We start from the raw sequence: 12,933 nt of genomic DNA, 5'->3' as shown, positions 1-12,933 counted from the left end.
GAAATATATTAAACATTTATCATTATGTTAATACATTTTTCCATCTATTTAATGATCAAAAAATGGAGAGCAAAAATAATTTGTTCAAGAAATTGTTTATAAAATTTTATTTTTCAGCATACTTGTGCATTTTTATTTACAAGTAGTACGTAATGGCACCGAATAATTCATTGAAAGAAAAAATCATTTCTGTAATCTCTTCCAAACACGCGCGTGTCGGATGATGTCGATTACAAAATTAATTCAATGATGTTCCACATTTGTAGCATTTTGTAAAAGATTTTTTCATGGTTAAAAATATGATTTTTAAACTATTTTAACCATGTAAAATAAAAAATTAGAAGCTAAATTAAGTATTCAAGAGAGATATCGAGAAAATATCTTTTTTAAATAAAATGTAAATAAATAAATATGTATAAATAATTAGAAAGATGATGCGATGATATTCGATGATAATGTTAACTTCTCAGTGATCTTTCCGTTCTGTTAATTGCCTCTCTTCCTCCACGTAGCTGTTGAATAAATTCAAATAGTCGTACCAAGATTCGTGGAAAGTTTCGTTGATGCGACATGTAAATGTCGTACATTTCTCTGTCGAATTTAAACGACTACTATTTTGCGTCTCATATTTCTCGACAGAATTTCTTACTATGCCTTCGAGACTATTTAGTGTTTCCAAACTTATGTAAGCTAAAAAATATAACATGTCATTAGGTAAGGACAGTAAAAAATTAAAGAGATATAAATCTGTGAACCAATGTTTTAAATTACAAATTAATTCATTCTAATCCAATTAGTCACTGACATTTTTATAATTAATTTTTATATTTAAAATCATAAATTCAGCGACGCTCTGTAAATCTAACAACTTACGCGATGATAAATTACGTTCTTCATTGTTTTCATCTTTATTAGAGACTTTCTTCTTGATTATCTCGAGCTTCGGTATGAAGAGTAACAAGCAAATTATCGCGATAAATTTCACAATCATCTTGAAGATCACTAACTTTAATATGATTTTTGCAATGGTGAATGCATTTAATTTGAGGGCAAATGGTAATCCCAGATCGAAGCTCGGTAGGAGGGAAATGTGAGATACATCCGGCAGTGCGTAAGGCGCACCGTAAATCGGAGTTGGAATGGAAGTATGTACAGAAGGACCATATCCTAAAATAAATCAGGAAATAATTAGTCAACTAATCACAAGTCATTAAGAAGAGCTAAAAAAATGTAATAAATAAATGTATAAATTGAAAAAAGAAATTTTTGCTAAAAAATCGATCTTGCATTAGTCGAATAATACATCTGCAAAACTTACATCGATTATTGTATAAACATATATAACATTTGCAGATTATTATAAATTATTAATTATGAATAAAAAAATAATTATAAATTATTAATTATTAATAAAAAATAGAGAGAAGACAAAGAAAAAAATAATCAAACTTTTTCTAAAGATATATTTATAAATTTGATTAAATTGTCTTATTTAATTAAATATAATGTAAATTCACTTAGCAAGAAATGCTTCGACAAATGCTTTCGACAATACCTTTGATCTCACCTTGCTGAGATGGTGGATAAGAATTCGCGGGAGGTCCATACGAAGGAGTCTGTGGATAAAACGAGGGACCATCTTGCGGCGGCCCGTATGAATTCTGCGGAGGACCGTAAGAATTCTGCGGAGCGTTGTAATGATCGCTGTAACTCATTGATGGTTTGAAAGATTGGGGATAAGAGTCGCTAGGGCCCCCGTATGTGATTCGCGGGTTCTTAGATGCGTACGACGATTCGGGCGAACCGTATTCCGTATCCTGCCTGTAAACGGGCCCCTGCACATATTCTCTTCTATTCGTCTTCGTCTTTAAGTCGGTCTGCACGATCCCTTCCCGCGGATCATCGCTGTTACGCGAGTGTCTCAGTGCTTCGAGATAGCTGTCTCTTTTCCAGGCAGTCTTTGGGCCTTTACTGGCTTGATAACGATTGTCAATGATATAAGACCCTCCAGAAGTCTCAGTCTTCGACATTGAGGGTTTCCGAAGAACGTTATTGGCACGTTGTTCTCCGAAAGGTATACGATCGACAATCGTGGAACCTACAAAGGAATCAATCTTTGTTGACGCAACGTCATTGGAGTTGCTAGAATTAGCGATAATCGACGCTCTAGTCGACAAAGGTGGGCCAAGAACAAGATCCTTTCCCAAAATTATCGATGCCTCGGACTCTCTAGCTTCTATCTTCAAGGTTGATGCATCCGGTGTACTCTGGTGATTCAGAGGCACAGCTTCGTGAGATGAAACCACAACGAGAGAGAGCAGAAAGATTCCTAGAATCCAGCCGAGTCGATGCTTTCGTGTTTGATAACGAGATATCATTTTGATTGTAAGTTATCGTTGACAAAGAATGAAGATCTGCAAAAAAAAAGAAAATATATTATAAGCAATTAAACTCCCAAACAGGCTTTTATTAGTACTTTATAATTAATGCTGTGTGATAGAAAGAAAGCATCAGGTAATTATTCACTCATATATTTTATAGAATTAACGACAAATATAAATAATTAACATGAATAACTTTATTAAAAAATTTATAAGCATATCTTTTTTATAAATCTATCTTTAGGCAACGCGACTAATTATAGATTTCTATATTCTAGAAAATGATCTTTTATGAAATCGATGTTGTTTTAATTAGGAAAAAAGAATGGGCAAGTAGTACAAACAAGCACGACACGAGATGCCTTCTAGATGAGCAAAATATCCCTCTTGAATACGAAATGCAAGCGATTGCGACGCATACTAAGTAAGTAGCGGTCTTCGCCCCTTTTCAGCGGTCATTCCAACAATGACCCTAATTCACAGATACAGAACGATAAAACAGCTGCAGTTTGCAGCTCTACAATGAATATTCTTGTATTATACTTGTATATGTCTGTAGTCTGATATTATTACTATTGCATATCTCTCACTAATAATTAAATCAGTTATCATTTAATCATTATATTTTAATTTACATAAAATTGCTAAATAAATAACATTTTTAAACAATTATCATTATATTTTAATTTACATAAAATTGCTAAATAAATAACATTTAAACAATTATGCAAAGGTAATAATAATAAAATTGTTTTAGTGAAATAAACATTTAACAAGGCTAGAATTATTAATCTATAATAAATAATTTAATTCTCAAATATATGTAACTAATAAAAAATTTTATTAATTTGTATACAATTGCATTAATAATAATTAGAAGAATTCTAAAAGGCTAGTAATATTATTTTATTATATGTGCAAAGTTTATTTAGTATTTTTATTTATTATTTTTATATTAATTACAATAATTAATTTATTTCTTTTTTATTTCTAATAAGTAATATCTGAGCTAAGGGTTAAAAGTAACTAAGAAAAATGTTTACAAATAATGCAATCTTTTAACGAATATACATACAATAACTAATTCCACTTAAAGAAAGATTTCCACTTTTGAAAATAATGGCGAATTTTAGCTGTTTATTTGTCTCTCATCCGGTTTTATAAATCTCTTTCTTATAAATTTACTCATTCGTAAATCTTATTCACCCCCGCACTAAACACAAAAATCTATTCGCTACAAAATGTCCTGACCGAGTGACAAGTTCACGAAGCTCTCTTCATCCTCTTGGCAGACACTCACGTCGATCAACGTTTGTGAATAAAAAATCATCGCCTTCGCTTCCTCTATATATGCCGTTCGCATTCGGAAGGGGCATGACATTCACGTTATTAGGTTACTATTCCACCGTGCCCCTTTGACACCTCCATTTTAACCGTTGATCGCTGTCGTCTGCCGAAATTTTTTGCTTTTTGGATCAGAAAAAAATGTTCTGGTACCGTATATTGCAAATAAATTCTAAATAATAAATAATTTTTCTCTTATTATTATATTAAATTATTAATAAAAACATTTTTATATATTTCTTTTTAAAATAATAGATTTCTCATATTACTATTAATAACTAAATAAATAGAAAAGCATCTCTGATTAATTTTTTATGGTAATTGTATTAGAAACAAGAAAATTAAATTATGTTTTAACATTTTTATTTATCAAAAGCGTATTTTTGTTTACAAATTAATTAATATTACAATATTAATTTACAATATTAATACAATATTAATTTTATAAAATTTTATAAAATTATTAAAACAATGCGAAAATGCTAATAGGAAGTTTAAAAACATAAGATTTATTATTATATGTTAGATGATACAGTCTACAATGGTGACACTATTTTTCAAGCCTTCTTTTAATACTTTGATCCGGTAACATACTTTTAAATAGCATTAGTGGCATTCCTTTGATGATTCTATTATCTTCCGAGGAAGTATGCAAATGTTTTGCCCGATGAAAGTCTTGACAATCATGTATATTCATCCGCACTTCTTCGGCAACCAAAACACGTGCGAAAATGAGCAAACATTCTAGTATATTCTAGTATATTATAGCATTCTCTTAAAATAAACCCAATCAGTTTTTTTTAGAGTTAAACCAAGAAAAATCAATCTTTCATATATAAGTTTACAAGGAACATTTTTTAGATAAATATTTATCAGAAAAATTAGGAAAAAAAATTTATTTATATTTATAATTTTCATTAATTTCTTTCTCCCAACAAACGATTTACATAATTTAATAAATTATAAACAACTAATTTCTATAAAAATATGTCAAATAAAATTGGCTCTTTATGAATGCATTATAAAGATTGTTACATATAGTCTCTACGGCCATTCGGATCGATACACTAGCTTATTTGGGTCTCTGAGCAACCAAACACTGGTTACATGTATGCAAGATTTACTTACCGTACTTATCGTACTTACCGTACAAAAGTGAAATTATAACTGAGATAGTGCAAACAACGAGAATTTCCTAAATACATTAACAAATTAAAGAAAATGAATCTTTCGATAACCGAAACAAAGTGCGTTTCGTCCTTATAAATGTGTGTAGTACGGAAATTAACTGTAACTTTTTTATAATTCACAACTATGATTACAGGTGGGTGAAGTTTGGGAAATCTCATGACTTTGTTTTCGTTGGAAAGGAAACCATTGCAACGGCTTCCGGCATTTATGTGAATTTTTTGGATCTGAATACGAGAGAAAGGCGAATCGAGCGTTTCGACAACAAGGAAAGGGGTGATGGCGCATCATGTTTGGCTGGACATCCGGTAATACAATTATTTATAATATGTTTATTCATTCAAATTGAATGTCTGAAAATGTAGCAGATGTATCACATTTTTGCTATCTATTTTTTAATGACATTATTTAAAATTTTGCAGACAGTTTCCATGTTTTCCGTAGTCGAAAGAAAATCTAATCCCAAGATATCGATATTTATGTACCCCACGCTACAAAGAATTTCCAGATGCGTACTACCCGACAAAAACAACTCTTATTTATCCTGTTCTTTCGCTGGTACAGAATATCTCATAAGCTTGACTAGCTTTCCTGATTTCCGACTGATTGTGTGGCTTTGGAAGACTGGCAAGCACGTCGCTGTGCTTAACACGAAGATTAACGATCTCGTTCAAGAAATTTGGTATTAAAATAAATATGACATAAATTTTAGACCATTTTTATTTTTCCAAAAATGTGAAATTGATCATTTTATTAGCTGTTCGCCAAATCCTCCGTATTTGATATCGCAGCTCGGAATCGTCGACGGCAAACTCTCGATTTGTCAAGTACGAACATGCTCGAAAATCGTGAGTATACATCATGTGGACGTGCCAGTTCCGGAACACAGAATTATGTCTTCATCCTGGACGCCGGAAGGAAACCTATTTGTCTCGGACGAGTTCGGCAACGTATGGCTCATGGTGATAGATGCTAACAAATTGTATTCGGTAATAAAATCGAAAACGCTCGAACCACCGAAAAACAGATCAATCGTCATTACTCATAGAACTGGCGTAATAGTTGTGAATACCGATAGTGAAATTACAGTGCGTATATTGATTCGATAAACTCTCATTTGATAGAATTAATAATAATGCTCTTTTTTCTCTCTTAAAATAAATAAAACATATTTAGAAAAATTTCTTTTATACTGAGATATATTTATAATTTGTATCTTTTTTATAAAAATATAACTATTATAATATTTATAATTATTATATTTTATAATCATGTTATATTATTATATTTATATTTTAGTTTTACAAAAAATTATTGGCAGATTGGAACGTGTCATGGCAATTTGTATGGTCGATTTCGACTTTCCATTCAATTCAAATAGGAAGACAATATTATTTCAAAGATGGGATTTTGTTTCACTCCAAAAGCGGAGAGATTTTTGAGATCAGTACGCAGTACGACAACGTTCCTCACATAGAAATTATTTATACAGATGAGATAGAATATAAAGCACTGTTTTCTATATCTCAACGCGCAGATCACGTTGCGGCGATAGATTGGTTAGATCGTCTTTGCATTTTTGAGATATTGACCGGCAAACTGACAGCGAGATTACCTCTGAAACATCATGGTGAAGGTAAAATCATATATATATATATATATATATATATATATATATACATATATAGTGTTTTTTATATAAGAGAAATCTGAAAGAACATGTGTCATCCATTTTTTAGGATAATATACGTATAATTTATTTGATTTATTGTTTCAATTATATTAATCGTTCAATTTACTTAATGTATAGAATAATTTACTGATAAAATAATTTTCTCATATCTTTGCGCGACAATTAACTGGTATATTATTAATTAGAATTATATATTAATTCCAGTTATTCGTGCAGATTCACATCCTACATTACCAATACTTGCGGCATGTAGTGTTGCTGGCAATTGCATTTTTATCGATATTTCATCATTACCTAAAATCTTTAATTGCTTTCATCTTCACGGAGATATCTTGGACAGAATAAAATTCTCGCAATATGGGGAACTTTTAGGAATCGGCAATTCCCAAACTGGTAAAATATTTATCATTGGCAAACGATTTGAACAACAGCCTGTGGATGTTCTTGGACTTATTGAAATTAATGGATATGTAAGATAATTAATATAATATAAATCATAGAGAGAAGCTAACAATTATATGATAAATCATAAAAAATATAGTTGCACAAATCTATAAATATTTATTGAAAAAATATAAGCGAGAGGCATTATAAGTTTAAATATTTTTTTTAGATTGCTGACTTTCTGATATACAAGAGGAATAATAATCATTTCGAAATCTTAGTTCTCGCAACAACCAATCCTTCCATGGCTTCGATTGGCGGTAACAAAGTGGTCGTGTACACTTGCGAGATCTCGAATAATTTCTACACTCGTACCGTATGTGTGATAGATTTATCAAGACCTTTCAAAATGCTGTATCACGGGATGAATAAGCCTCTGAATATATTGGGTATACCCTCTTTATCTAAACAGTTACATCAAATGGAGATACAGGTACAAGTTATTATCATTTTTTATTACTAATAAAAAAATGATCAACTATTTTTAATTGAATTTAAATTATCTCAAAATATTCAAATTATTATATATTACATAACAAGTTTTCAAGAGAACCTAGACTCTATAATCTTTATTTTAAAATCCTTTTTACATTTTCTATTCAAATCTTGAAAAAGAGAATTTATCAAATTTTCACAGAATAATTTTCAAGATGTCATCCTTATGGAAGCACTTTTCTCGATCCATCAATTGAGAAATATCGGAATGTACGTGACTGATTCTCGAGTCGTAACATATGGATACGATGGTTTAATCATAATCAGAAATAACATGGAACTTCATAAAGTGATTGCGATTTTTATGCCACACCATCGCAGCAAAGGGGGTATAAAGTGTGCAATTTCTTCGCGTTTTGGGGAAACAGTTGTTTCCCTCGGTAGAAACGGAGATCTCGTTGCTAGTCGCGTTCGGTATTTTTCTTTTATTTGTTTCTTACACAGTCGTATATTGAAATTACTCAAAAAAATAATACATATGATTCATTTTTATGCGAGCAGGTTATCGGAAACAAAAATGAACTTGGCAGAAAGCAGAGATGTGAGCGTACATTTATCGATTGAAGATTTTGCTTCCAGTCCAAACGAATTGTACGGTTTAGCAGGAGAAACCTGGCTGGACAATACAATCGCCGCTAAATTGAAAGCTGAACGCGATGAAGCTCTATCTCTACGAGCTTCCATCATAGTCGATTTGGAGAAAATAAAGAGTCAGGTATGTATGTCTTTTTAATGCTTTAGAATTAAAATATTTATAGTTATAATTTAAAAAATTTTTTAACAGATACGCGAGCTTCTCGATAAAAATGAAAGCAAACCAACAGATGCTCGATTACCGATCTCAGTTTTTGATTTGGATCACGAATCTCGGCAGCGAAAAATAGAAGAGGCGCGACTTGAACGAGACGAAGTGCGTCGAAAACTTGAAGAAGAATGCGCTCAACGAGATCAGATAACATCGTATATCCGCAAAATATTCTGGGATTCGCTGCAAGTAAAACCGTGTTCTCTTAAATCTATCAGTGGTGATGCAATAGTTCATAATTATCCTCTTGTTGCATCGACTCGGAAAATGAATGACTTTAAAGTATGGGATAGACTCTCTTCGGATGCCGATGAGTTTTTGTATAGGTAATTTCTTCTGTATTTTTTTTAAATATAAATAATTTTAATAAAATATTAGATATTTTAAAATTAATCATCTGTTTTCTTAATATTCTTTGAGATTTAATGATAATACAAGAATATAATACATGCATATGTATTATGCGGAATTTCTAATATGTAGACTAAAAAATAATATTTTTAGTTATGAGGTGTATAATGAACCAGTAGATGAAGAAGACGATTCAAGACGAGGATCCGCAGTATTTGATTCCGATCAAGAATCCTCGACGAGTAGCCATGACGAAATTAAAATACACGAGATGGCTAAAACGTGGTATACATTAACGGATGAAGATGAAAGATTATGTACATCGGGCATCACAACGCATAAATGGATTGATGATGAAAGCATAGCTTCAACGCATCAGCTATTACTCCCTTGCGATAATAATCTTAACACTATTCTTAAAAAAGATACTATCATCGAAAATCGAGAGCGCAAACTAAAGGTGATGTCTACTACAAATCTATTGAAATTTATTTATTATATTAATTTATTTATTATATCAAAAACACAATAATGTTCAATCACATTTCTAATCAAAATTTGATATTGAAATTATTTTTAAAATTTTTCATTAACACATTAGAACCATTTCAAAATATTTATAAATTAAAACTTCCTCTCCTAAATAGATATATTTTAATAATCTTTTCGAGGAAATGAGACGCGCGAAAGAACATAAATTGAAATATACAAAGGAACGCATAGATAGACTTCGATATTGCGTTTCCGAATTAAAAACACTGTTTGGAATAGACTCCGTTCTGGAACCGATTGATACACCGATCTGGGATGTCGAAGAGATACCTGATTACATAGTCACTGTAAAAGATAACGAAATATTTGAGAAACAATCATGGCGAAAAGTGTCTGGAATCGCATTTAATGAGAGTCAAAAAGACAAAGAAAAAAACGGAAGAAGCGATGATTTTTATGAAAGAACTCTTGAAAGGATGATGGACGGTGTATTGGAATCTAAGTGAGTCGATCCTTGACAAGTAATTACGTAAAAAAATGATATGAGTAAGAATTAAATTTTTATTAAGAAAAAAATCAATACACGAATATTTCGCAAAATTTAATACTTTATTTCAAGATGGGAAGACGAAGTTAAAAAGGAAATACCTGTGCCTGAATGTTTAACTGCAAAAGATCCTTCGAAATATACCGATGAAGATATCGCAGTTATCGAATCGTACAAATCCAAAGTGGAAGCACTGAAAGAAGAACGAGAAAAATATAAAGCGACATTGCAGGCCGAAATCATTGAAACAAGAGGTCAGTCAGAAGCATTAAAAATATGGAACAACAAATATTGAAAACAATTGTGTTCATAAAAATAATTAAAATAGAATAATTTTTTAAAATAATCCTCAAACATTTTTTACTAATAAATTTTTTTTATCAAAATCATAAGATATATGCATTTCAGAAGCCTTACAAAGAGATATCACGGAATTCAACGATCAGTTAAAGGATCTTGAGTTGAAGAAGATGCAAATTGAATGCGCAATCCTGCAGGAAAGATTGATGAGGGTACGTGCGATCCAAAGACACCGTTCCGAGGTCGATGGCAGGCAAAAAATCATCCGTTTTACTGACGATGAACTGATACCGGCGACGCAAGAAGCACGCAAACTTGCTGAGGAATGCAATTCGCTCGAGGTAGTCGTGGCAGAGTTAAAGTTTCGCTACGACAATCTCAACAAGGCAGAGAAACGATTGGAGGCCAAGTTTCGTAGCGAATTCGCAGACTTGAAACAACCAATAGTGGAACACTTACTCAGGCATTACAAGAAGCGACCCAGGGCAAGTCGTCTCATCACCACGTCCGTCACGTATCTGACGGAGGTGGCAAGATGTGTTATGGCCAGCGAGAAGTCGGACATTTTACCGCGCGAATGCCTGGACTTCCTTAGAGGCATGGATGCGTTGGATACGATGCCCAGAAACCTACCATCACAGATTAACATCAATCACTGGAAAACAATGTGCAAGTTGAGAAGAGCAAAGATCGAGATGGAGACGAAGGTAAGGATAAAAAAATGCAAAAAGTAATTTATTTATATTAAAATATCATAATCTTATATAATAATTATGTTATTTTTGACTTAAAAAATTATTACATATGAAAAGTAAAGAATATCAATAATATCTAAAAATAAAATAGAGATGCGTTTTTTCCTTTTATACTGACCATTTTGAGCTGATACTATTAAAAAAAATATAAAAAAATTATAATGTTGTTAAAAGCTGAATATGGGTATTAAAGGTAAGATGCTGCGCGGTGGAGATGGCCGAGGCGGAACAAACGCTGTCATTTTATCAGAAAACGATGCAATCAGCTGAGAATATCGTTGCGTGCAAGAAAGTTTCCCTGGAGAACATAGAAAAATCCTTGACGCAACTTGCTGAGGAACTGGAGATCCAACTCGTCCTGAAAATGGGTCAGATTGAAGTGCCATTGCAAGGTTGTCCATCTGATTACGAGAACACTGTTCTCGTGTTGCGTGAAGAGCTCTTGCGTGTCAATGATTGTATCATCGAAACCGGAAAATGCAAGTTGGCGGCAATGTATAAATCCATGCACTTGCGAAAAGTCGTGTCCCAAGAGGAATGGCAACACGCACGTGCGAAGATGGTACTGGACGATTTGCAGCAGGAATTGAAAGATGTTCAAAAGTTCAAAGTTGTATTTAATCTCTCATACGCACACATTCAATCATTTAATATTAAGAAGAAAGTACATAATATACTTGCATGTTTCAGATCACGAGAAATGTACTTGAATTCTTGAACCGCGATCCCTGCAGTGTAAATCTAGAAAAAGATTATGAAAAGATACAAACTAATTTGAGAATATTTCGAAACGTAAGTATCTATATATAATTACGTCGTTGTACAACAGATGATTTAATGAATTTAAAATATTTCAGAAATTTCGCGAGTTGTTGTCACTGGAACAGGCAAGTCTGAAGGAAACGAAGCGGCTGATGGCTAAATGGAAGAAAAAGAATGACAAGATATCGAAGGAGATCAAATCTAAATCATCAGACGTTGAAGAGTGTCGCAGGTTGCTTAACGATCCATGTCGCAAGAAGGACGAAGAGTCTCGTAAGATGAGACTTGCCGCGATCGCAAGACGTACCAAACTTATCATAGAAGCGGAAAACAATTACGAGCAGTTGTTAATCTTACATGCTCGGCTAGAAGTCTTAAAATTGCGAACGTATCCGACCTTGCAAATAAAAACCGCGTAATAAAACCGCACAAGATTTATAGCTGAGGAAAAAAGATTATGAGGAATATCGATTGCAAGAAAATAATTAAAAATATCTCGGAATTAATTGATAAAGCTGTCTGTTTTTCTACTAATAATATGTATTTATATATGTATTTATATATGTATTCATATGTCGTCAAATGTAAGAAAATGTGAGAAAGAGAGATATATCTGATACATATCAGATGCATTTTTAATTAATCATCTTGCTGAATTACATATGTTTTTTTACAATTACATGTTCGATTGTAATATGATATAACTTCGATTACGTTTGTCTATCCAATGTTACCAATACTTATTATTCCGACCTCGATCTTGCACGTGCAATGAAGGAAAATTCCTGATTCTAAGAAGGAAATGAGGAAAATAATATTACTGTTGATTATCATTATCTCATTCTAAAGCCTAAACATTTCTTGATAACTTGAAAATAAAAAGAGCTAAGCGATACTGCATTTAAAAATATGATTCCTTCTTAAAAATCGTAAAGAAATATTTTAATTGTTCTAGAATTAATTTAAAAAATATGTTAAAATATGTTAATAATATTATTTGTCTCGTGTATACATGTATACTTCAGATTTTTATAAAATACTTTGACTTTTCAGAATAATTCAACAACTCTGATAACATACGTTAACATGATTATTAAAACATGTTATAATTAATAGTTTTTTACGAGATATTATATTTAGTATTTACAATATCTACCACGAAATAAATTATGACAGATATCATTATCGTTTAGCAAAACTAAATGATAACACTATTACAGCACTGGAATTTCCATTTATTGGTAAAATTCATCATGAATTATCTGCAATAATCTATTTTTCCTTCAATAGTTTATCAAAGAATATCTTGATACTTTAGCACATAGTATCAGATATTTATAAGTAATAAATTATAATATTATATGGGGAAATCCTTA

The 12,933-nt window shown here is 31.7% G+C and overlaps 2 protein-coding genes across 5 annotated transcripts; one reads left to right on the top strand and one right to left on the bottom strand.

Moving 5' to 3' along the window:
* Positions 1–417: 417 nt before the first annotated feature.
* On the bottom strand, positions 418–3,691 carry LOC112637197. Of its 4 annotated transcripts, none has more exons than XM_025406422.1 (4): positions 3,633–3,691; positions 1,556–2,414; positions 874–1,167; positions 418–690 (listed from the first exon to the last, which is right to left on the bottom strand). In XM_025406422.1, exons 2-4 carry the CDS (start codon positions 2,376–2,378, stop codon positions 467–469), a joined length of 1,341 nt encoding a protein of 446 aa, XP_025262207.1. In that variant the 5' UTR covers positions 2,379–2,414; positions 3,633–3,691; the 3' UTR covers positions 418–466. The 4 variants fall into 4 exon arrangements, with proteins under 4 accessions (XP_025262207.1, XP_025262202.1, XP_025262215.1 ...); XM_025406417.1 differs by having other exon boundaries at positions 3,457–3,642; XM_025406430.1 differs by having other exon boundaries at positions 1,568–2,414; positions 3,457–3,642.
* Positions 2,663–12,163, top strand: LOC105256505 (cilia- and flagella-associated protein 43). Its single transcript, XM_025407777.1, has 17 exons — positions 2,663–2,805; positions 5,050–5,221; positions 5,336–5,595; positions 5,671–6,001; positions 6,213–6,549; positions 6,823–7,076; positions 7,220–7,483; positions 7,688–7,959; positions 8,047–8,260; positions 8,330–8,676; positions 8,855–9,161; positions 9,349–9,695; positions 9,813–9,994; positions 10,149–10,747; positions 10,989–11,405; positions 11,486–11,587; positions 11,653–12,163. Exons 1-17 carry the CDS (start codon positions 2,663–2,665, stop codon positions 11,974–11,976), a joined length of 4,872 nt encoding a protein of 1,623 aa, XP_025263562.1. The 3' UTR covers positions 11,977–12,163.
* Positions 12,164–12,933: the final 770 nt, after the last annotated feature.

Source organism: Camponotus floridanus, unplaced genomic scaffold (genome assembly GCF_003227725.1).
Source record: "Camponotus floridanus strain SB8 unplaced genomic scaffold, Cflo_v7.5 scaffold1, whole genome shotgun sequence".
Classification (NCBI taxonomy): Eukaryota; Metazoa; Arthropoda; class Insecta; order Hymenoptera; family Formicidae; genus Camponotus; species Camponotus floridanus.
This window is presented reverse-complemented; position numbering and strand designations above follow the sequence as displayed.